This window comes from Euleptes europaea, chromosome 4 (genome assembly GCF_029931775.1).
Source record: "Euleptes europaea isolate rEulEur1 chromosome 4, rEulEur1.hap1, whole genome shotgun sequence".
NCBI lineage: Eukaryota > Metazoa > Chordata > Lepidosauria > Squamata > Sphaerodactylidae > Euleptes > Euleptes europaea.
In genome coordinates this window covers 21145169-21171084 of record NC_079315.1, presented here as the reverse complement: position 1 = coordinate 21171084, position 25916 = coordinate 21145169, and the positions used below count along the sequence as shown (strand labels likewise).

Here is a 25916-nt window from a genome sequence, read left to right as displayed (position 1 = left end):
TGCAACCATACAGTGGCTTTTCTCAGAGCCTGTCGACTTCGAGGTCTCATCTATGCACTTCATAGGGGACAGAACCCCTAGTGCTGCAGCATATCCAGTCCTTATCACAGCCTTTGGGTTGAGACCTCTTTCCACACACGTCGTGGAGATAACCTAAGCATTAGTAAAGCCGGATTTCCTCACAGATCTTCGAACTGGAGAAACACAGCCTGAATGACTTGTAAAAATGAAAAAGAGACAAGATTAAAACAAGTATCTGAAACAAAACCGACCATTAATTAGTGGCATACTTATTCTGCATTTGGCAGAATTGTCAATGAAAGTGATATTGGCAAAACAGACATCAAATGCTGAAAGAAAAGAATTTCTGAATTAGAAGAAAAGACACAAGTCTCTCAAATAGAACAAGCATTATTAATTTGTACCATACTATTGTACATTTGGCAAATTTGTTAAATAAAGCCACATTGACAAAAGAAAAGAAATCAAATCCTGAAGAGAAGACCTTTCTAAGTGAAAGAAAAGACATAAGTCTCTTATACAGAACATAATCATCGTTATTTTGTGCTATAATCCTTTCATATTTGGCACATTTGGTACATCAAACCATATTGGCAAAAAGGAAATCAAATCCTGAAGAGAATTTTTTTTTTTTTGAAGTAAAAGAAAAAGCACAAATCTCTCAAACGTAACAACAGTCATTATTTTGTGCCATACTATTTCTACATTTGGCACAGTTGTTAAATAAGATTATATTGGCAAAAAAGAAATAAAATCCTGAAGAGAAATTTTCTCTGAGGTAACAGAAAAGACGCTCTGAAACAAAGCTAGTGCTCTCTCCACGGCGGCGAAGAGAGAACTGAGGGGGAGCGCCCCTCCTCCCTCCGTCACATGACCGTTGGGCGGGAAGCCGGCTCGCTCTCGGCCTGGGACGGAGGGGAGGGGGAGCGCTCCAGGCGTTCTGAAGCTCCTAAAAGCTTTCTAGTCAGTTCTCCGCGGCTGGCCTGCGCAAGCGCAGTCCCATGCGTGCCTGCACAGAAGCCACGAAGATGAACTTATATTCAAGATCTTGAATATAAGTTCACATCAATAGCTGGGTACTATTTTATATTTTGTTGGGCTTGTACATTTAGTACGTGACTCCCCTTTTTCATTATTATTCTGTTTTTGTGATGGCATACCGCTAAACAGGCATCATTTATGCCGATGCCTTTTGGGAGAAGGGTACATTGTGAAAGGTGAACATGAGTTGGGTGCTTTTACTGTCTTCCCTAACTGCAGCCCCCAATCTTCGCAGCTGAAAGATCCCTGGCAGCCCTGAAGCACAAACCTGCCATATAACTTAACAAACAGAACTTATATACTTACATCTACAAAGGCAGTCCTCAGCACGAGGTCCTTCACCCATCCTCCTAAGGGCTTCAGCGATGGGTAGGCGGCATTGGCCCACAGGGCTGGGACCTGGTTATTCAGGAAACTGTGGTACACTCTTTCCATCTCTTCAGACATCACAACAAAACCTGCAATGGCTTTGTTGAGCATTTCCAGAGAGATCTGAAAGTTAAATTAAAAGCAAAAAGCCTGTTTAACTTTGCCAGGGAACCCAAAGCATAAAAACAGCCCCAACCTCTGTCTCACCAAATCCATAGCCCCCTCTCTTTCCTGGAGCTTCTAAAGTCTTAACGCCAAGGGAGAACGAGTGGAAACACCTCAGTGCTGAATTGCAGTTGCTACAGTCATAGAAAGAAACGTGCCAGCTATTCAGGCTACCGCCAAATCTCCTACTAAAAGGCGATATTTATAATTGCCCAGGTTTTAAGTTTTAACACAATGCCAAGGAATCTCCAGCCATACCTCTTCTCTCTTCTGTCCTGCAAGTGGGACTTTAATATGGCTTGGATCTAGGGCTGCCAACCTCCAGGTGGTGGCTGGCGATCTCCCACTATTTCAACTGATTTTGTATAAATTGGCAGGTCAACTTTTAGGTTATTATGTTGCACATCAGGCTATTATACGCTACCCTGAGCCTGGCCTCGGCCAGGAAAGGGCAGGATATCAATCCAACAAAATAAAAATAAAATCAGACATTACAGAGTACACAGGCTGGATCCTGGTCCTTTGTCCTGATAGTCACACATGACTTGCAGGTTCTCCTCAATTCCCTTGCCTGCAGTGCCTGATTCTGATCATGGCCTGTGGTCCACATGGAGAAGGGGCTTCCCAGCCTTCCCAGCCTCGTGCCATTTTCTTGACCTGCTACGGTACTGGGGGTGTGCTATTTGTCCTGTTGGAAAAACCCATGTATACACTTGGAGGATTCCCCAGCAGGCCAAATAGGGCCCCACCAGGCTGTTTCAGGTCAGGAGAATGACATTGGGGGAGATGAATGCTGAAGCCCCTTATTTATTTATGAAATCTGTATCCCACCTTTCTGCCCTTACAAGGGCTGCCAAGGCGGCTAACCATTTAACATACATGATAAAATTGCGTTATAAAACCATTAAAATCAACCCCCCCTCCCAAACATACATCATTAACAAAATTTAAAGAGTTTAAAAAACAGAGTTAAAATATTTACAAAACAGTTAAATACATACAAAATATAGGTTAGGGCACCCCAATCAGAACTGAACACCACATGCTTGCAGGAATTGAGGGAGAACCCGCAATTCATATATGACTGGTATGCAGGGTGAGGGAGCCCCAAGCCCAGCCTCTCTACTCTGTAATGTGTGAACTAGCCATTCTTGCTCACAACCTAATTCTGAATGTATTTACCCGTAATTAAATCCTATTTATTTCGAAGGAAGCGTCACTCTTAAAATCACTCACTGCCTTGGACATCTAGCCCAATCATCTCCATGGGTACATGACATGCCCCCCTCCCTATTTTTTTATATTAGACCAATGGACAAAGGAACCTATGAATTCTATGAAACTTTTGCTGCATATCTGATCGACACAGCAGAAACAGAGGTCTAAAGACAATTCATTGTATTGATTAGAGATACCTTGACCAGACAAAGAATGCAATGGTGTTTTTTTTAATAACCCTTTTGAATATATATAAGGGGTTGGAGTAATTAAAGGGATATAATGCATATATATTTTGATAGGATATTAGCTTGGACCAGCTGGGACTAATTTTATATTTAGCATAGCCAAAGAAAGTAAAGTGATTAACATAGTAGGTATCAGTATGTTAAAGTGCTATAATTGTTTTGTGTTAGGTGTGTGGGTTGTGTTGTTTGTTGTTTATTATTTGTTGTATTGGAGTGATATGCTATTTTGCAAGGTCTGTTTTTGTTGGTATTTTACGAAATTGAAAATTAAATTAAAAATGTAATAAAGACAATTCATTTTAGAGAAAATATATAGGAGACATAAACGATGAACTGCTAGCCTTCATATTCTGTGGCCATTTTTTTCTGCTTTGCCATCCCAGTAGCTTTTGGTGGGTCCTGTTAATTTTTTTACAGAACACCCAACCTGATGAGGAGCTCTAGGGAAACTGAAAGCTCACTTGCCATTTTGTGATTGGTCTCTGGTTGCAGGTTTGTCCACCTACAAACGTAGTCATTTTTTGAGTTATCTCAAAATGCTTTCAACAAATGAAGGCAGAAAACCCTTTCTGATTGGCAGAGATGATCTGGGATCACACATGACACAACCAAATTTGCTGAGAAACAAGGGTGAAAACTCCCTGTCAGTAAAATTAGATGCCTGTAAAAAATACTGTAATATTCGTAGAGCTGTTCTCCTCAGTTGTCACCCCTTTCCCTCCAAGGTTACAAGGAGCATTTTCAGCAATGACTTTAATGTAGACCGGTAATAGAAGGAAGGAAGGAACGCATGCAACTATGCCAAAAATCTTGTCGACTTTACGACTACAGGGAATGTTGTGAAAAAGTTATTGCATTCTATGAAAGCAACATTTCCCGAACGCAGCCTCTGTAGCAAAGTACAGCAGCCAGCGACTGCTGAAGCAGATATATATATCCTACTCCCTGCTTAATTCACAGTGCTGGGAAGAAGCCAGGTGAAAAGAACTTATATTATCCAACTTGCAGGTGATAAGGAGTTGCTGAGTAGGAGGAATGAAAGAAAAGCCAGGATTCAGAGGCTAATAAGGGACAGAGGTAAGAAACAAAAAAGGCTGCCGAGGAGTTTAAGCTGACAGCTCGCTTTGGAAGGCTGAGGCCAAAAAGGGCAAGGAGAGGGAGAGAGATCGAAGGATGGATGCTTTGTGGAATTCAGAAGAGAGAGGCTGGTGCTGAAGCCAAGAGCAGGGGGCAGTTAAGGGCAGCCAAAGTGGGCATCTTCTTGGGCATTTCATTGCATATGGAAGGAATGAAGGACAAGGACTTTTGTTGTTGTTCAGTAGCTCAGTAAAATTTTATTGGCAAGAGTGAAGCAAGGACAAAACCCAAAGCCCTTCCCTGCAAGCAACGTTAGCAGAACCCCGTGGAACAAATTGGACTCGATGGAAGGAGACAGCCGCTTTCTCCCAGCATGTGCCTTTCTCTTTTTGGTATCAGAGCGTCATCCATGTATGCTTAGCACTGTGACAAGCAACAAGGGAGGAGAAAGGAAAAGGGGAAGGAAGGAAAGAGAGGCACCCATGTAAAGTCCTCTTCCTTGGGACCCAAGTGTCAGCCAGAGATATGACAGTGCTGGTTTAATTTGTATCAGTGGCTCATGAGTCACCTTCATTCATTATTTCGAAGAACATTGTCTGCCTATCCTATAAAAACCTAGATGGCATATGTTAACCTTAAGCAATCTAATTAATCAAAGATGTTCTTTGAAGAACCTCTCCTTTCATTCCTCGGCAGAAAAGAGGTCAGAAAATCTGATTGGATATAAGCAATGAGACCACATGACATTCGTTTCCTGCAGGTTCCCTGGAAGTTAGTAGACTGGAGAAGGTGATCCCTAAGAACACTTTCCTGGGAGTAAGCCCCACTGAATGAAATCGGACTCCCTTCTCAGTAGACCTGTTTAGGATTGCTCTTTCAGATAACCAACCTGCCCCTACTTTCTTACACAAGCAGATCCCCCTACTTTCTTACACAAGCAGATCCCTATTTACATCTGTCCAGAGTTCAAGAAGGTCACAAGAGGGCAATTTTCAGGCCATGAAATATTCAAAGCATCAAAGTCTTTTTCTTGACAATGCCTTGTTTTTTTGTTTTTTTTAAACCGGTTTTTTTTAAAATGTCCCCAAACATTTAAAGGACAAATATACAATAATTGTCCTAAATGACAACTTGCTGGAAACTCAGTGTCAATACTGTTGACACAAAATCTGCTATGCTGATCTCATCTCATTATGTCAGCCTAGCTTTGCAGAGCAAAGTGACCTTAGATTCGGAAAGAAAAAGCATTTCTAAGAAGAATCCTTAAAATCCAGGCCAGGCTTCGATGACGTCATACAGGAAATGGAATGAAAGCCCCAATATAGAAGAACGGAAGAGCAAATTGGCAGAATATGCTGTGAACTAACAAATTTAGTAAATAAAAGACCTACAGAAGAATTTATTTCAAACTGGAGGATCTATTATGCTATTATCATAACAATTTAAGTTATGAGGAGTTTGATATGGAGGATATCAAAACTGTGTTATTAAAATGTATTTTTGTTTAAGTTTAATAGAAATATAGAAAGACAATGAATACAGTATACTTTAGAATGTATCGGGATACAAGGGATACCCACACCCAGGGTAGACATGCATACTTTTGTTGATATAACTGAATAGTAGATAAGATCTGCAAAGCATTACTGTAACCCCCATCCCCCCTATCCTGTTTTTAAGATTATCTTTTTATTTTTTTAAAAAATTAAAAAATATTTAAAAACATGACGTCATTCTGGGAATTCAAAGGCAAGAAGAGGCATAAAGGTTCTTGGGTTCACTTCATTATACACTTGTAAGTACCATAGAGTTTTCAGATACAGCCAGAGCATCACCCGACGTGCTTCCATCAAAAGAACATGAGAGAATGCTAGATCAAACCAGCGGTCCATCTAGTCCAGCATGCTGTTGCGCACAACAGCCAACCAGTTCTCTGGAGGGCAGGCAGGGGATAGAGGCCAAAGCCCTCCCTTCCTATTGCCTCCCAGCACCAGTTTCATAGGCTTGCTGCCTCTGGATGTTGAGGCTCCCTTTCCTCATTACGGCGAGTAGCCATTGATGGTCCTCTCCCCCCTGTATCTGTTTAACCCCCTTTTAAAGCTGGGTTGACATAATGAGATGAGATCAGCATAGCAGATTTTGTGTCAACAATATTGACAGTGAGTTGCCAGCAAGTCATCATTTAGGACAATTATTGTGTATTTGTCCTTTAAATGTTTGGGGACATAAAAAAAATCAGGTTTTGAAAAAACAACAACAAGGCATCGTCAAGAAAAAGATTTTGATGCTTTGAATATTTCATGGCCTGAAAATTGCCTGCTTGTGACCATTTATAAGTCAGATTCAGATTTATTAATACAGCAAAGTCATTAAAATATTCATGTCAATTACAGGATAGAATTAAAAGATACAGTATCTAAAACTATGGAATAAATCTCTTAAATAAATTGAACAAATTACTATTAGTAAAAACCTCAGATTAATATAACATTTTCCGTTTTATGCACCTGCTTGTGACCTACTTGAACTCTGGACAGGTGTAAATAGGGATCTGCTTGTGTAAGAAAGTAGGGGCAGGTTGGTTATCTGAATGAGCAATCCTAAACAGGTCTACTGAGAAGGGAGTCCCATTTCATTCAGTGGGGCTTACTCCCAGGAAAGTGTTCTTAGGGATCACCTTCTCCAATCTACTAACTTCCAGGCAACCTGCAGGAAATGAATGTCATGCGGTCTTATTGTTTATCTATGCTCATAGTTCCCTGAGCTGGATAGCCCAGGCTAGCCTTATCTCGTCAGGTCTCAAAAGCTAAGCAGGGTGGGTCCTGGTTAGTATTTAGATGGGAGACCACCAAGGAATACTAGGATCACTATGCAGAGGCAGGCAATGGCAAACTACCTCAGAACGTCTCTTGCCTTGAAAACCCTACAGAGTTGCCATTAGTCATTTCCCCCAACACCAAGGTGAGCTCCATAACACAAGATTCTCCAAATCACCAGTCCCACAGGATTTGCTGTCTTCAGTTATGTATCAGCCGTGCATTAATCCACAACCAAACTGCAGGATCCAGAAGCCTCATTGGTTTGATCACTGCTCTACCAGTATCTACGCAGAAGCCAGAGAACTACAGATTCTCAATCATTCCATGTTCATCTCTCTTGCATGTATGAAAGTGCAAAGACAGGTCGGTTAGCACAGTAACTGTATTGTCACATTAATTTCCCAAAAGCCCCATTCCCCTTCCCTTTCTGCCCTATCCATCTGTGTGGTTTCCTGCATTACGCTAAAATCAAAACGCTCCTTGGAGCATCTTTTGTAACATGCTGGTGAAGGTTTTCACATGATGAGGTTGCCTTTCATCAACAGTGGCTCCTGAAAACAACTACGGTAAATCGATAACATCAACAGTTGTGCTGACCTACGGGGGGAAAACTGTCTGAATTATTGTTATACCCTTAACAACTTCAGAAGGCTGTTAAAACGATCCACTTCTTGTCCAAGGACTGTCGTCAAAGAGTCCACTCGCCCTTTGTCATCCTTGATAAAAAGGCTTTCTGCAGCAGTATCCATGTCAAGTTTCTCTGCAACAGAATACAACTTGAATTAAGTAAGAAAAGGCCTGTTTGTACCAGCGTCATACAATTAGAAAATATCCCTGTGACTGGCAACTAATTATCCATCGGGGCCACATTCCTAACCAAACAAGGGTTGAAGGCATCACTGGTCTTCAGCAGAGCAGAATCCGGCCTCACAGGGCTTGGAAATGTTAGCTTCTTGACGTTCTGTGTGACAGGAGTTGGGGTCAGGGGATCCCCAAGCCGATTTGTGTCACACGTATCGTCTAGCTGAGCCCTGAAGTGCACAACAAGAGAGTTCAATGAAAGCCTATATTGGTGTCGATGACATGGGAGAGGAGGTTAATTATGTGTTTGCCTGTGCCTAAGCTTGAGAGAAAGGTGCATAATTGCATAATAGACTGTAGTGTAGGGTGCTTGGAATCAGGCAATATAGGGGTGCAGAAATCAAATGTCCAAGACCTGGATTTCGCTCCTAGCCTTCTGTTGCACACACTATATGCAAGTTTCAAATGAAAGACTTTTGTGGAAATACATCTCTTACATTCCAGATCAAGCAAAGCTGCAATTCCAAGGTCATTAAACCAAAAGCAACGTTGTTTGATGTGGGAAGCAGCACACAGGTTTTGCTTGAAAACCACTGCTTTTATTTTACTGGCACGTACTCCCAATAAAATACAAATGACAACATGGGAGTTAGCCCATGAAAGGGTGTCATAAAATAAATGTGTAAGTTTTTAAGATGCCGAAGGACATGGCTTTGCTGCAACAGATTAGACATCTATAAAAATTGGATCTTCCTGATTTGCACAGACAGAACATAGAAATAGGTTTAATGTGTTGTTACCAATTTGAAAATTATAGCAGGCTAAAAATTTCCCACTTCAACTTAAAGGAATATAGAAAGATTTGAATTCTGTAGCCTTATATGTTTAATATTGTTTCATTATATTAAATATTAATAAAATCAATATTATTGTTAAAAGTTATATATACACACAAACACCCTTGCATACTCCTCATCTCAAAATTTCTGTCTACAGATATATAATTGAGAAAAATAACCATGAAGAACATTCCACTGTCTTTTGTTGCCTAGACCACTGGGAGGAAAGAGAAAGTTTATTGAACAGTTGAGTAAAACACAAGTTAATACACCTCTATAATTTGGTAGAATGTACAAGCAAATGGGCCAGAAACATACATTTTTCATGAGTGAGATTCAAATCCAGTAGCACCTTACCAACAAGATTTTCGGCGTATAAGCTTTTCAAGAGTCAGAGCTCCCTTCATCAGATACAAATTGGAATGTATCGGATGAAGGATGGTTTGACTCTCAAAAACTTACACCCTGGAAATCTTGCTGGTCTCTAAGGTGCTACTGGACTCGAATCTTGCTCTTCTACTGCAGACCAACATGGCTACCCACCGGAAACTTACCTTTTTCATGGCAGTTGACAATTCTTAAGGCCCTGCTTGGAAGAACAGGGAAAGAAGCAACTAGAAGAACGAATAAAATAGAACTCCTGGTCACACATTCATTTACTATAAAATTTCTTAGAAGCTTTGTCAATGTGATGTAGTGGTCCAGAGTATCAGACTAGTATCGGGGGAGATCCAGGTTCAAATCCCCACTCGTGCCATGGAAGCTGACTGGGTGACCTTGGGCCAGTCACATTCTCTCAGCCTGACCCACCTCACAGATTTGTTGTGAGCGTAAAATAGAGGAGAGGAGAATTATGTCAGCCGCTTTGGGTCCCCATGGTGGAGAAAGGCAGGGTATAAATGAATAAAATAAACAAACAAACATGGAACTCAAAGTGGCATACAATCTTCTAAAAACCATCATATAAAATACATTTTTTTGTGTGTGTGAATATGTTGGGTGTAGGTAGACCACCATCAGCTCAGTCTGGAAACCACTGCAAAGATAGCATTCTTCATCTCTGGTCTACAGTAGTCTTCCAAGACAGATACCACTGTCAGAACGGATGACACCTTATTTAGTAGGGCTGGCGACTGATTAGAGATGTTCTTTCATCAATTAACTTTCTGCTTTTGATTAATTACTTGATTAAGGAGATATTTTGTGGCTATTTGTTTAAAACAACAGCTCAACAACACAGATATGATGTTCTTTACCACAAGGCCTGCTTCAAATGATTAATGGAAATTGTCCACAACAATACCATCTGTACTGAATACTGCTTTCTCAGGGGAAGGCGCCAATTAAAACGTCAGAGTTATAGTTCGTGATGAATAAATTAATTCTACCGATTAATATTGACTCTCCCATTGTTTGGAGAGGCTTACTGTTTTGTCAGTGCAAATGCGCACATACAGCCTATGGAGGGGATGGATATGGGCCATGATAAACAAAGCTTAGCAGAATCTCAGAGACTACACAATTGCACAATGAAGATGCAATTAATCAGAAAATGGGTGGAGACGCTGAGCACCAGCGTGTGATGGAGCTATGAGGGCAGTTCTACAAGATCATGATGCGGACAGGTTTTGTTTGTAGCCGTATCTGTTTGTTTAATTTCCTGTGTGTTTTAATTGCTGTTTTTGATCCTAAATCCTATTGGTGGTAGAAAGCGCTGTCAAGTCACAGCTGATTTATGGAGACCCCATAGTGTTTTTCAAGGCAAGAGAATGTTTGGAGATAGTTTGCCATTGCCTGCCTCTGGGTGGGCTGAGAGAGTTCTGAGAGAACTGTGACTGGCCCAAGGTGTCAGGCTCAGGCGTCTGTCCCTAGCATCCCAAAAGCAAACTTGTCCAGGCAGGCAGCTCTGAAGCAGTAAGACTTTATTAGGAGCAATAGGACAGATAAAAGAAACTGACTGTCTCTAAAAACAGGTAAGGCTTGTAATGAGGAAACATTGGCAGGTACATGGTATAAAGCATTGTAGGCATGGGAAGTAAACATGAGCAAGCAATCCCAAGATAGGCAGTTCCCAGAGAGAAAGACTAAACAGCGTCCCAACATCTGTGGAGCTGGGGAAAACAGGACGGGGGAAACTGTACACAGATTACAGGCATGAGAACTTGACCCTCAGCCAAGCACTGGCCTAACTCAGGCCAACAGCCTATACTGCTAGTAGAGAGCAAGGCCTGACACAAGGTCACCCAGCAGGCTTCATGTGGATGAATAGGGAATTGAACCCAGCTCTCCAGATTAGAGTCCACTGTTCTTAACCATGACACCACGCTGGCTCGTAAATCGTATTAGGATTTAGTAATCATCACTACTTTTATCCACCTCTAATATCCAGATACCCTGACCTGGATGGCCTAGGCTAGCCAGATCTTGTCAGATCTCAGAAGCTAAGCAGGGTCAGCCCTGGTTAGTATTTGGATGGGAGACCACCAAGGAATACCAGGGTTGCTGTGCAGAGGAAGGCACTGGCAAACCACCTCTGTCAGTCTCTTGCCATGAAAACCCCAAAAGGGGTCGCCATAAGTCGGCTGCGACTTGACGGCACTTCACACACACACACAATATCCAGATATTCTGCCAAATTAAATGGTTATTGATTTCCTTGTGTGTATATTTACATCAAGGTAATCTAACAATCCAAATGGGAGACATCTGGCATCTCGGAACTGATTCAGTAACCAACCTCTTCAAACATTTTGTTAAAAGCTGAAATGAAAATGCCTTTTTAATTGTAACATACAACAAAGACTTTTTGTAACACTCTGGCCCACTGGGGTTAGAATTCAGAAAAGAAAATACTGCATGCCAATAATTCATCCTGACCTGTTTGTGTTTTGGCTGCATAACGATTTATGCTGGAGAATATTTGTATTTTAAATGGATTTTCACTGTCATAAGTATTTAGAAGATGGTTGCGTCCTTTGCCCAAGTCAATTTCATACCCAAGTAACAAAAGACATCCTAGTTCCATTAAAGCCCTCCATTGTTTTCTGGAGATATTAAACGAACGTTTTTGATAGAACATTTATTTTCTTTCAGTTTACTTGGAGTTGGTTTTGCCTTAAAATTCTATTTGCATCAAACACCTTAAATACAAGGAATGTTATGTCACAACTATGTGATCAAAAGGAAATGAATATATTCAGACAGCCCTTTGGATTTCTTTTATATATTTCCCAACCTATCAGATTTTAATGGAAATTTATTTCCATTGGTTCATAACTGATGGGATTTAGTCTTTTTGCTATCTTACACCTCTCTTCCAAAGAAAAATTATCTCATTTTCATGGAATTACTGTAATCGCGCAACAACCATCTGCATACAGGTCTGCAACAGTGATACCTTATGATACCTAAAAGCTCCAGCCCTGGAGATGGCACCCATAACAGAGACTCACTGAACTGTTTGAAACATCGCTGCCTGCACCTTAATAGCCTGCTGCTCTGGGCTAGCTCTCCCCAGCTTTGTACAAGCAAGACTTTCCAGGACAAGAGGCCGGATCACCTGCAGAACCTGCAAAAGAATTGCCATGATCCCTGATTGCCTCTTGATCCAAAAGCCTGAGCCAAAGAGAAGCCATTATTGCAAGGCGAAAGCATCACGTCGCCTCCTTCTGATACTCATTCCCCCCCCTCTCTCTTCCTGTATCATGTGGGAAAACATCCTCAGCTATCTACATTAAAGGGTTCCCCCTGCCGCCTCCATGGAATGTGAAGATTTACAACCTCCGGAGAAGGACCATCTCAGGATGTATAAATCAAGGATGCCAGCTTAGTAAACAAATTACCACCTCACCCTATCTCTGACCCTGAAGTCTTTTTAATCTCTTTTTGTTGTTGGAAGGAGCCATCTGGAGAATCTCACTCCCCCCCCCCAGAAAAGGGTATATTTTGCCCTACCCAACAAGGCTCAGTGCAGATCTTCCCCCTTCACTCTGCCCTGTCTCCCTCGTGTGTTAAGTTCCATACACCCCTCCCTTCCCCCCCCCCCCCCGCTGTATTCTGTCTACCTCTATGCCACGGATTTTGGAACATCTCCACTTCTAGAGATTGGTAAAGTATCCTAATTAATAACTCCCTCAATGTCTCTAGCTTACCTCCTTTATCTTTATTCCTAGTTTCTTGTATGTGTGTTATTTGTAACATTGAATGAATGAATATATATATATATAAACCTTTTAATTTGGAATTCCTGAGTCTGTCTTTATTTGGGGAGTCACTGAGAAAAACCCTCGTAGACATAGGGCGATCCCGGCTTAATAAATACATAGTTACCGATTGCTCGAGCTAATTCCCCATCCAAAGAGCAATTTTGGTAACAACAGGAAGAATACATATACAGCCACTGTAAAGCAGGAGAAGAAAAATGGGAACCTGTATCCCACAATTCAACAGGGCAGACTTCACCATAGTCCAGGATACAGTATTAAGAGTTCACACTGTGGTTTGCGAACCATGTTTATGAATTCTCTGTAGAGCCTTCTGACATGATGTGCATCTATACACGGTTGCTCTAATCTTCTCTGTGGATTGAATAATTCGCTCTCTCCTCTTCTCCTGTCAGCCATCATTAGCTTTGTCTTTTCCCACTTCCCATTTGTCAGGATGTCCTGACCTCCCTTGAGTCTCTTTGACTGTAATTTCCTAATGACTGAAATATCATCTAGAATCTCAGAAACAATGCTGACATTATTGTCAAAGGGGATGAGGAAAAACGAGGCGCTGACAACAGCTTCGACCGTAAATCTTTTATTTGTACCCAAGATCTACAAAATGAGGATTCCTGGGCAAGCATTACTGGGAAATTTGGCTACGGGGACTTCATCCTCTGACTGTGTGTGTGTGTGTGTAAAGTGCCGTCAAGTCGCAGCTGACTTATGGCGACCCCTTTTGGGGTTTTCATGGCAAGAGACTAACAGAGGTGGTTTGCCAATGCCTTCCTCTGCACAGCAACCCTGGTATTCCTTGGTGGTCTCCCATCCAAATACTAACCAGGGCTGACCCTGCTTAGCTTCGGAGATCTGACGAGATCAGGCTAGCCTGGGCCATCCAGGTCAGGGCTCCTCTGACTGTAGGCTACCAGAAGTCCTAGTTGTTTGGGGTACACCCAAGACTACCCGAGAAAACTACAGTCCATTCACTGGCGTCTTAAAAACCCAATTCTGGCCACCAATGATGCGGGATCCCTACACCAACATACTACAAGCTGTCAGGGATGTTCTCCCTGCTGATGTCATGACACAGCTGGCTGCTGAGCTTTGTTGACTTCATTCTAACCCATAACTATTAAAGAGTTGGGGATGCTTTTGATGTCCAAGTTAACGGCTCTGCCATGGGTATCTGCATCGCCCCACGGTAGTCTATGGGAGATTCAGTATGCTTCATCAGAACCTGTCCCCAAGTGTCTCTGCTCTACTTGAAGATTAACTGATGACGGTTTAATCACTGAGACCCATGGGAAGGAGATCCTGAAGATATCCCACCAGGAGTTTAACAACTTCAATCAATCTGAGCCTGGACAAGTCCATGCAGTAGGAGCACTTTCTGGATCCCATCACACATGCTGGACATATAAACGGCATTTAAAACTGGAAACATACTGAAGCACATAATCTACAGCCTTTCTTGGAAGATCATCCCTCCCTCTCACAACCCTTAAGGAACAGGCTGGCCCATGCTTAGAGACAGTTGCTGAATTTGAAGCAACGACTTACCGTAACACTAGGAACTCATTCTTGAGCCATGCAGCAGCTGAGGACAGTGTGGCCGAGGTGCCGCCACAGTGCCTCCAAAAAGGTTTCCCAGCCACTGCAAGGCTTAAAACCACCCGTTTGAAAGCAAAAAATTAACAATGGGGGAGAAAACCCCGTTGAAAACATTGATGCTTCGCCAGGAAAAACCTGGCACAGCAACACTGGTGCTGGAGGGGGTGTACTCAGGCTGGAAGGGATTTGGAAGCTGACTACCGTCAGCTCCGCCCCCGGGAATGCCCCGGGAACACTTTCCCCATGCTGGTGCCACATTTTTCTTCTGGGATTTAGGCCCCAAAGAGACTGCGGTGTTGGAGAAACGGTGTGCAACTCCACGGTGCCCAGCCGCCGACAGAACTGCCTCCGCCACCAGCGTAAATGCCTCTTATTCCATAATAAGAGGCCACTTAGGCTGGTGGCGGGGTCACGCTGCCTCCAGAGAACTTTCAGCCCCTCACCTCAGGAATGCACTGTAGGCCTTCCAAGGAAGATACAACTCTAGGGACTATTCTCTGCAACAAACCCTCAGCCAACTGTGTCCACCTGTGATTCTGCCACTGGACCTGGCACCATAAACAGCTAATATATCTGTACATCTTCTAACACAATAATTCTATAATTTGCCAGCAATGATCTTCTGCAACTGGTCAAACTGGCCAGATTCTATGCAAAAGAATGAATGGGCATAAATTAGATATTAAAAATGGAAATGGCCCTGACCTAGACAGCTCAGGCTAGCCTGATCTCTTCAGACCTCAGAGGCTAAGCAGGGACGGCTCTGCTTAGTATTTGAATGGGAGACCACCAAGGAATACCAGGGTCCCTAAACAGAGAAAGGCAATGGCAAACCACCTCTGAACATCTCTTGCCTTGAAAACGCTACGGTATCACCATAAATCAACAGTAAAAAAAGTGGGGAATACTCAGAAACCAGTGCGGGAACACCTCAACCTCAATGGACATTCAATGAGAGACTTAAAAGCTGCAATATTCCAGCAGAAGCTGCTGCTATGATGGAATTCACAAGAGGATTTAAAAGCACTCAGTATGGACCTGGGATGGTTAGTTCATGACAAAAAGTAAATGGCTTATATACACTGTTCAGATCCATTCTACTTTATTCACTCATGAACTATTGGGAGTGGTCTACACCTACTCTGAGTGGATATTTTACTCTTTGGAGTGGATTTTGTTTTCATCTGCATTCTGCAGTATTATGCAACGTACTTATGATTTGGGAAAGTAGATTTGGCCTCTGTTTGTAATAACTCTCACTTCCACCCTTTTGTTTGTTTGAAAGGGGCAACTTGCAGATTTTCAGCTTTGGTACACCTGAACCAGAACTCTGAAAAACCAGGATTTGGTGTAGTGTGTTTTTGCAGGCAAAATCCACACATTGTCCCATCAGACAACATGACAACTGTGCATATCACGAGGACTGTGGGTAGTATGCACCCCTGATACATATGGTTGGCAGGCTCCTAATAAGTGCAGTCATTCTGGCTATAGTAGACTAACACGGCTACCCCTCTAGATAATGAGTAAAGGGACTCTCATGGCAGCCATCACCAAATGGTGGATGATGCTGTGATTGTCTCCTAAACAAAGCTCCCTGTACTGCTGACTTGCAATAAAGTGTTCTACATCATTACTCTGAAAGAGTTTTATTTCAGTTCAAAAAGTCTGAAAAGATTAGCTGCTAAATACATTTTGAGAAAACACAGGAAAGGGGGAGGAGACCCATCAATCAAATATCCTCCTCACAATGTCAGTCTCTTACTGGATGGAATGAGGGTGGACCATTTTAGTTTTTTACAGTATGCGTTCGGTGAAGATGGATTGACAATACCTCTGTCGTCTCGAAAAAACTAAGGTATTTTTTTCTGGGGGGAGGGAAAATGCTTCTGTGAGTTTTCAGCACGTTGAATAAAAACCACCTGTTGTGGGCATCTATTGGCTAGCACCTGTGATGACACCAAAGACTGAGTCGGGAACTAGGGTAGCTGGCTCAAGACTCATAGGCTAGACAATCACGAGCCAGGTCACGTATGGCTCCCAGTTCAGGCTAAGGCTTAAATGGTCTGAAAGAGAAGCATCCCGCCCATCCTGCTAGGACTTCAGGTGGTCCTGCTCCTAAAGGGAACAAAGTATACAGAAGTAGAGGTCAGGCTCTGGGGCAGGAGCATAGGTGGCAAGGCGGGCACTTCTTTGTTGTTGGGCTGCTTCTCATGGGCCTACTGTCTCCACTGACCCTGTTTGGTGGAAAGAAACCCAGGAGGATAGTGGTCCACTGCCTGGCCCTACGAGGGCAGGGGGTGGCTACCATAGGGTGTGGACAGTTGGCAATGTCTCCTGGTGCAGAAGCATCAGAAGCAGGCCCCTTGGCCAAGGCCTCAGAATCCAAGGGGTCTGGGCTGCAGGAGTATTTGGTGATACTTGAGGTCCCCTGAACACCCCCCCCCCTGCAATCTTTCCCAGCGGTTATCCTTGGCTCCTCCTGTTCTCGTTTGAGTCCAGTGCAGGAGGCAAAGTCCAGACGGGCAGAGTCCAAAAGTTCCACTAGATGATAAGAGGCTCTCATGGGAAATGCTTTAATTTGCTTTTCACCCCCCCCCATGGGACTGAACTTTCTACGTGATCTGACAATGTCAAATTGATACCCTCTAAACTGAACAGGTCTAAGCCTGAAAAACACCTGCCTTTCCAACAAACATCACATCCTGCAGGTCTGGGTTTGCTTTTAACTTGTCCTCCTTCATCCAACCGAAAAAAAATTGATTCAGAACCACAGACAGCAGCATCTGGAGGTTTGGTATATCTGGGTGCCATCAGCATACTGATGACACAGTGCTCCAAAACTGTAAAGGTCTCATAGGTCATTTATGCATGGGAGTTTTACCTGAGGTTCGTTGCTGGCTGGACCCATACTTTCCAGCTGGGAATCTATGTACCTGCAGTCTCCAAGCTCAAATCAAGTCCTGCCCCTTCAAATGTTGGTTTGTAATTGGCTTACTTCACAGTGCTCACTGTGAGCGAAAATTCCCCACCCCCCAAAAACCCAATTGCTGCACAAAAAAGCATTTTAAGAACAAAAAACAAAAAGAAGGAGCAATCTGAAAGGAAGGGGGGAGAAATCCAAGCCTCAGTTTTAAAAAGCCTTTCTTGTGCTCAGAAGGAGCTCCAAGGAAGCAGGAAGTATTTGAATCCTTGCCTCTTTACACGCTGTGATTAGCTGTGAGAGAAAGCAAGCTTCTGTGTCCAGTGCTTTGCCTTCTGCATGAAGATTTCAGCTGGGCTGAGCTCAGGGGAGAGGGAAGAGTCGTGTTAACAGAGGAATGGGAAGTCCCGGACATTGCGAGGGCTGGCAGCAAGGTAATTTTAATGGGCGGAAAACTCATGCAGAACTCCAAGGAACAACTGAGTCAGACAGGAGGCGAACGTGACTCCAAGTACCCATGCCTAAATTACCATAAACACATTAACCTGCACTGGGGAAAGAACAGGACCCTGGGGAACACCACACAATAACAACCAAGATACTAAACTAGCTCTTCCGAAGGAAGCTCTTTGTAGTTCTCACACAAAAGACTGAGACTAATGGAGAGCAGCATTACATATTCCAAAACCATGTCCTAATGAGCCAATAAAACAGAATTATCAATTGGGTCAAATACAGCTGATATATCTAACAGAATTAAAATGGGGCAAATTGCCCCTATCCATCCATTTGTAGCTGGAGACAATCCACCAGAGCCACATAACTGGGGCCAAAATCCATAGTAAAAGACGTCAAGGGAAGAAGCCTCGTCTAGATGTGCCTGGAATTGCTCTGCCGCCACCATTTCTATATCACTTTGCAGGTTAAAAATAGACTGATAATTTGCAGGTCATCATCTAGGGAAAGTCTTTTTAGCAACAGTCATACAACCACTTGTTTCAGCTGACTAGGAAAACAACCTTGAGCCAACAAGATACTAATTTTCCTTGTCAGTCTCTAACTGAGAAAAGCAAGGATCAAGTATACAAGCGATGACCTTCATGAGCCCACGGATCCTGTCCACTTCAGTCAAGAAGACAAAACAGAAATGATCCACAGAATTCTGACAAGCAGATGCCTCTGTCACCCTCCGCTCAGAGGACATCCTCAACTGGAGAGTAATGGAGAGATTTTGTGTCTTCCACACAGGGGCAGGATTTTGTGGTTTCTCCACTGATGGTGTAGCTGCTGATTAAGGCACAGCAGCAACGGGGCTTCTATATGGCAGGTTTCCCGACAGTTTTTCTGCCCAAATCCCCTGGAAATGATCCCCCCATACCAACAAGGCTTTAAAAAAAATGGCACTAGAATATCATACTGATATACCATTGTAATGATAGGTGTAGCAGGTTCTCTGAATTCCCAGCTTTAATTTTTTTTAAAAAAGTAAATTTTTAGCCCTAGAGAGGATATACTTTTTCCCTTAGATCTCCTCAAGGGAAGGAGATAAAGACTTACTTTTTAAAAAATGACAGCTGAGAATTTAGAAGAAGAAGACGACTTGGTTTTTATATGCCAACTTTCTCTACTGCTTAAGGAAGAATCAAACCAGCTTACAATCACCTTCCCTTCCCCTCCCCACAACAGACACCCTGTGAAGTTGGTGGGGCTGAGAGAGCTCTAACAGAGCTGTGACTAGCCCAAGGTCACCCAGCTGGCTTCGTGTGTAGGAGTGGGGAAACCAACCCGGTTCACCAGATTAGTGTCCACCGCTCATGTTGAGGAGTGGGGAATCAAATCCGGTTCTCCAGATTAGAGTCCACCACTCCAAACCACCGATTTTAACCACTACACCACCCACATAGCAGCCATTCAGGCTTTACTGCGATCTTTCCCAAAACTTTGGAGCAAAGTAGGTTTGAGAAAGTTTGGGGAAAAGGTGGAGAAACTCCTGGAGGTGCACAAATGTACCACAATGCAGTGGGCAAACAAGAAAAAAATCCGCTTCCCAAAAGCACTGAACTCAGGACAGATGACGTAGGTGGAAAACATCTTTATCAGCACTGAATCTTTCAAAGATGTCACAACTGGATCAGTCAGTCTTTGTTAGAGCCCACAAGCCATATAGAACTGTTATTGAATTAATTACCTACATAAAATGTCTACATACTTCATTCAGCCTAGTATGTCTAACAATTCAAGAGTTTACAAGCTGAGTAAATGATACACAGGACATTACCTCGGCCTGTGTTTTCATTGCAGAGAACTGAAACTTAGCTATAGACACAGTAGTTCTTTGGTCAGCTGGTCACAAGTGGGTCAACTGGGTGTACTGGAAGGGCCCGAAAAATCCTGAAAAGCTTCGCAAAGCAAGATTAATCTTCAACAGAGAAGAAAACTTTCTTTGCCACCATCATTACTGCCTTCTAGGCCTACAAACTTGCTGTGTGGCATGTTCTGTTTGATTTGTCTGAAGTCTTATGCCAGTATTGCTCTAATATCTCACACAAAAGACAGGGGTATTTCTGCTGGTATGACCTGACTCCATGTCCTGTCCCAACAGATTAAGCCCAATGGTTTAAACAAAATTGCATGCATGTAACTATATCATTGTGTAATTCTAACAAGTGATTATATCCTTGTCAAAGTAATCAAGGAAACCTAATTCTCTATCAGTCATATTAAAAGTATGATAACAGTGCTTTCCATACCAGGAATTTTGGTCAGGATTGAGCTTGCAAGCTCTTGAACAATCTCATCGTTGCTTTTCCCTGATCCTTGCGCAGTTGATCGTGGCTGTACTTCAAGTATTGTAGTGATTAACGTATTTGTCTCTTTACGCTGCAAAAAAGGGGTGAGAAATAAATCAAAAGCCAATGCTTCCAACTTAACATGGAACTTAGTAACTTTTTAAGACGAGTTGTTCAAAATAATGACTTACATTTACATATATTCCTATAAATTTCTTTGTCATTATAAGAACGTCCTCACTTTATTTTGAGCGAAAACTTTTTTAAAAAACTGGTGAAGTGATTATGGTCAGTAACAGACTATTTTATATCATTATAGAACTGAAAGGTGTTAAAAGCCTTGGAATCGCACCCCTCCCCCTCCCGGCCATTTGTCCCTACTAAAAGTGCAAGCATAGCAATATGAGAATTAATCTTGGCTCTTGTTTCTATTCTTGATTCAATATAAAAATATTAAAGTGAATAGAAATAGTTGTTAATAGTTCCCATCAATCTGTACGAAGTTAACAATAGTTTTTAATGTGTTTTTTGGGAAGAAACAGGCAATTTCTCCTCTGCATATTTTTAACTTATTCATTAAACTTTCTACCTTATATTATCAAATACAGCTATAACAAGAAGACAGAGTTAAAATGTAATGATTTTAAGTAATTACCTTAAAAGCTGATGATAAGAATTTCTGAATCTAGCCCTCTAGGGCCACAGTTTATTAAAGAATGTGCATTTTACGGGAGGCTTTTTGGTACTATGCCAGCCTTCCTCTTTATGTTGTCGAGAGTTAATTTTATCGCTTCCCTAGACTGGTTTGCAGAGAATACTACACCATAGGCAAAAGTGCAATGCCACCATTAAAAAAACAACAACCCAGTCCTTCTGCTTGGGAAGGCACATGAGGTTGGAGCCTGCAACTCTCTTCTGCTAAGCATTTGTTTTTCTGCTAAATGCATTTGGTTTGAGCAGGCTGTCAGAGTACCTTTGAAACCATTCTCACAGTAATCAGAACTTCAAAGTTCCTTAATGTATGAACATCTAAAGATACTATTGATATTAACAAACAGCAGACTTAGAATAAATCATATGGCAAGTCCTTAAAATGCAGCCTGTTACAAAAGAGTTTAAAACGAGAGAGAATTCTTTCAGTACTTTGCAGGGACGAAGACGCCTTCAGTAGACGAGAATGGACTGCTTAGCAATTGCCGCTTGTTATTTCTGTTCAACAAACTGCCATTAAGTCGATTTGCTCCTTTAATTAAAAAAAACATAACCCAATTAGCTAAAAACATATATTTTAAATGGAAGTTCACAAACCTGGAAAGCTAAATTGGCGTTTTCATGCATCCCAAAAATTTCTGGGTCATCACTCAAAGGAAGATTTTCAATATAGTCTTTAAAATCTTGCAAACCATCAGCCACTGGGGCAAAATATATACCTGTTATGTAGAAGAAAAATATTTAAAAGATTTTACTTACATAAAATGGCACAGTACATGCATTATATGTATGCATATGTTTTAGTAACCGTATAGTACTACATATTATATAATATTCATTAGATCTAATTTTGAACCACGCCTTATAGTGCAGATCGAAAAAATCCACAGATGGGGGGAGAAGCCTCAGGTTTGCAATTAAAAATTCTGAAACCTTTAAAAAAAAATAACCTAGAAAGTTAAACTGCCCCAAAATAGCACAAGGCAACGTCTGTAGCTTTAAGAGTTGAATACCCACTGAGATCTCACAGGACTGTGTTATGAGACCTCGATGGTCATTTTGGAGGTTGCTAAGCAGCCCCAACCAATACTGCTAGGACTCCAAGCCTCAGTTGATGTGAGTATGGGAGAGGAAGGGCGAGAGAAAGAGAGACTAAGAAAGGTAAAAGATAGGGGGAAGAGAAGGTAAAGCTGCGGGGGGTGGGGAGCAAAAAGGGAAAACAAGATGAGGGAGAAACAGAAAAGGGAAAGCGATTGAGAGGGGCAGGCAGAGGCTGTTGGGGAAGAAATAGAAAAAGGTAGGTAGGTGGGAGAGAGAGAGAGAGAAAGGGGAGAGACTACAGGCACTGTCCGTGGGGAGGGAAAGGGAGAACTGAGAAATGAGATTATCCCCCATGAGTTCTCACATGTCCCCCACTTGTTCATATAATATATGTGAATCATCATTCTAAAGAGATCCAGAAATAATAAAACATCAGAACAAAAGTTCTTTTCAAACACACTTTGAAGGTTGCATCTTTTATGCAAAGGGGGTTATATATATGTCAGATTAAGACTGCCTGAAGTAATAGCAAATTGGTTTTTTTAAAAGTAAAACTAATATTTATATTTTTAGTATGTCTTAGCATTTAATAAGAACAAAATGTTTTGATACAAATGGGAATTTTCCCTTTTGTTTTCTGTAGGAAAAGCACCCTTATGACTGAATTATTTGTTGCCTCAGGAAAGAGAGCAGATGAGACACTTGCATGGAACACTGCTTAAATAGAACAAACCTCATTTGAAATGGAAAGAGTCAAAAGAGTTTTCATAAACTGACCTAAAAAGCGGTAAGCGCAGTGCCCACCTCAGAGAGAGATACTGGCTCAGTAAATGCTATGCCTGATTGGGTGTCCAACCCTGTGTGCGCGTAAAGTGCCGTCAAGTCGCAGCTGACTTATGGCAACCCAGTAGGGTTTTCCAGGCAAGAGGCTAATGGTTTCCTATATGGTGGCAAGCCTCAATCCCAATTCCCCAGGACTGTCTCCAATGAAAGCCTACTAAAGTTAGCAGTATGAACCCAGATCTAAATTTCTTGCCTCCTTTTTATCCAAGATTACCTATTTTAGTGACCAGGAGAAACTTTCTTTTATCCTGTCCGATACTGACTCTCCTGTCACTTACAATATGTCTCTTTTTGCCCTAGAGGCCAGGAAAATTTGAGCCCGCATTGCAGTTAAATGGGACAACATTTGTATTTGATTTACATTTATTTTTGTACTTGATTTTAATTGTTTTCTTGTTTAATCTGATTTGATTGTGTCTACTTGATTGTAATGGCTTTTGGCTATATACAATAAATCTGTATCTACCTACCACTAAGTTAGCGCTACTAGTCCAAACCCCTATTTCTGAGTAAGTAACTTGAGGACAGACCGTAATCAGTTTTTTCACTTGGGGAAGTTTTTAGGTGTTTGACAGCTGATAGAAGAAGGACTAAGGGGAGTCTTTTAATTTCAGAGTGTTGACAGCTTAACTTACCATGTTGGCCTGGAGAAGGAAAGATTTGTATAGCTGAGATTACAAGAGGTGGGCAGATATAATTTCTGCCTGACAGTGTTATGGAACCGCTAGTCTAGAAAGTGAAACCCAATTACCTTTCCAGCTTTCATCCCACCCACCCTCCAACTATCCGCTGGAGAAATATAATAAAGGCTGGTGACATGAGTAGGTCTCTTTATCTTAAAAGAATTTACAGGCCAGAAAAGGCTGGCTGTGGTTGCTTCCAAAGCCCAAACCTCTTCGTGAGGTATATGCTATTATCTTAAGCACCCCTACCTATCCCACTTGCATCTCTCTGGCCCACTCACTCCTATTGTAGATAGTTTACAATCAATCAAGATGCCTTCTGTGAGCCTTTGTATGCCTTTCTGATTCCAAACAATAAAAGCAGGCTTTGTACAAGTGAGATCGCAAGAATGAATGCCTCTAGACACAACCGATGGACAGGAATATTACACTTTTAGCTGAAAACTGCTAAGAGTGTCTTCCCCAGGGTTGGAAAACGAACAAGAACATTTCTGCCTGTAAGTGAGTGTACCCGGCAGAGACAATAAAGGAGCTGCAACAGGGAATCTGGAGAAACACCAGCTGTGTTGCGTGATCGGTTTTCGTTTTCGAGACAGGAAGGAGAATATTACAAAGAGTTAGGGGTGGGGGTGCTTCACTTGAATGTTGTATCTCTTTGGACCTTGAAGTAATATTCGAAGGTCTGACCAAGAGCGAAAACACCTCATGAGAATGGTCATGCCAGTGCAGGTTTTGGTAGACCATATCATTTCAGATGGCAGGTGCAGCCATTACATGGCTCAACGCTTTTCAATACTGAAACCAAAAGAGTTGGGGAAGGATGCCAGCCTAGCTTTAGTCCTGATAGCTTTGCAGAAGAGGATTTAAACATGAGGCCGTCCCAACTGTAATCCCAAGAAAATCTGTATCATTCGACTTGGCCTGATAGTGTCTTTTGACTTTAACACATATACATCTAACTTGGGGAACTGATGAAACTACCAAATCTGAGAACTTGAAACTGAAGGACTCGTTTTCAGTCTTGTAGCCAATTGCTCAAATACCCAAGTGCAAAATGTATCGAATCGGTAAGAAACAGTCTTTAACCACTAGAAGTTAAGAATTCCGCATAATTGTAACACTGTGACCTGAAATTTTGTTTTGAAAGAATGGTGCAACCCCAGGTGTTCTTGGGGAAAATGGTTTCAATCTGGAGTCTGACCTGTTTATGAAACAGAAACGGCCTTGGTTGCCCTGATAGACTTTCTACACCACATTGCTAATGAGAAGTGGGTCCCTTCTAAGAGCTCCTGGACCTTCCTTTGGCATTCAGCATCATCAAACCATGATATCCTTCTGGACTGCCTGGCAAGAACGGGCCTGCATAGTATGGTCCTATGTTGGTTTTGATCTTTCATACAGGGTAAATTCCAGAAGGTGTTGTTTATGGGGTTTCTCAAAGTTCCACTGTGTCACCCATGCTTTTTAATAGCTATATGAGAGGCTGTTTTCTGTTGCCCCAGAAAGTCAGAACAGAACCAACGGGTTGAAATTAAATCAAAAGCGTTTTTGGCTAAACATCAAGAAGAACTTCCTGACAGTCAGAATAATTCCTCAATGGAACAGGCTTCCTTGAGAGGTGGTGGGCTTCTTTGGAGGTTTTAAAGCAGAGGCTAGATGGCCATCTGACAGCAAGGCTGGTTCTGTGAACTTAGGCAGACCATGAGAGGGACGGCAGGAAGGGATTAGTCAGTGCTCAGCTCTCATGGCCCTTTCTTAAAAGCCCAGGGTAATGCAAATCACCACTTTGGGGTCAGGAAGGAATTTTCCTTCAGGCCAGATTGGCTAGGACACTGGAAATTTTTTGCCTTCCTCTGGGCACAGAGCAGGGGTCACTGGGGGAGTGGGGGGAGAGAAAGGTATTTGTGCATTTGTGTTGTCCAGGAGGTTGGACTAGATGATCCTTCAGATCCCTTCCAGCTGTTTCTGTGAACATACTAAACTTACAGCTTTTGGAAGCAGTGAAGGACTGCCTAAGGGTGAATACATGAAACGTAATTCAGGCAGACGCAAGTGCTGTGGGTTGGAAATAAAGGAGATATAAAAAACTGTCCTACGTGTTGTGGATGGGGTTATCCTCAAGATCAGAAGCGCTGTTTGGGGGTACTCTTGGATGCTTCACTGTCCATTAAAAGACAGGTGGAGAAATCTGCCAGAGGTGCCTTTTTCCAGCTTAGGCCAGATGTGGACATTCCTTAATAAAACTGCCACTCTTACTTCAGTAACATCCAAACTAGACTACTGAAACATAATTTACACAGGGTTGCCTTTGAAGACAGCTGAGGAATTTAGTACTGGAATACTGGATAGTGCTAGACTACTGAGACTCGATTGGGTTCTCGATTGGGTTCTCGATTGTTTCTAGATCCAATTCAAGATACTTGTGTTGACCTGTAAAGTTCTAAATAGGTTGGGTCTAAAGTACCTGAGAGACCACCTCTCCCTTTTTCAACCTACCTGATATGTTTTT

At 42.2% G+C, this 25916-nt stretch overlaps 1 protein-coding gene across 1 annotated transcript in view; it reads right to left on the bottom strand.

Annotated features, from left to right (window-relative positions):
* The window catches only part of DNAH6 (dynein axonemal heavy chain 6), a 258559-nt gene that overhangs the window by 13161 nt on the left and 219482 nt on the right, over positions 1-25916 (bottom strand). The window contains exons 63-66 of the mRNA XM_056849234.1: positions 21438-21559; positions 20091-20220; positions 7591-7718; positions 1369-1554 (exon numbers count right to left, since the gene is read on the bottom strand). Coding sequence (XP_056705212.1) covers positions 1369-1554; positions 7591-7718; positions 20091-20220; positions 21438-21559 — 566 coding nt within the window. The remainder of the gene's footprint in view (positions 1-1368; positions 1555-7590; positions 7719-20090; positions 20221-21437; positions 21560-25916) is intronic.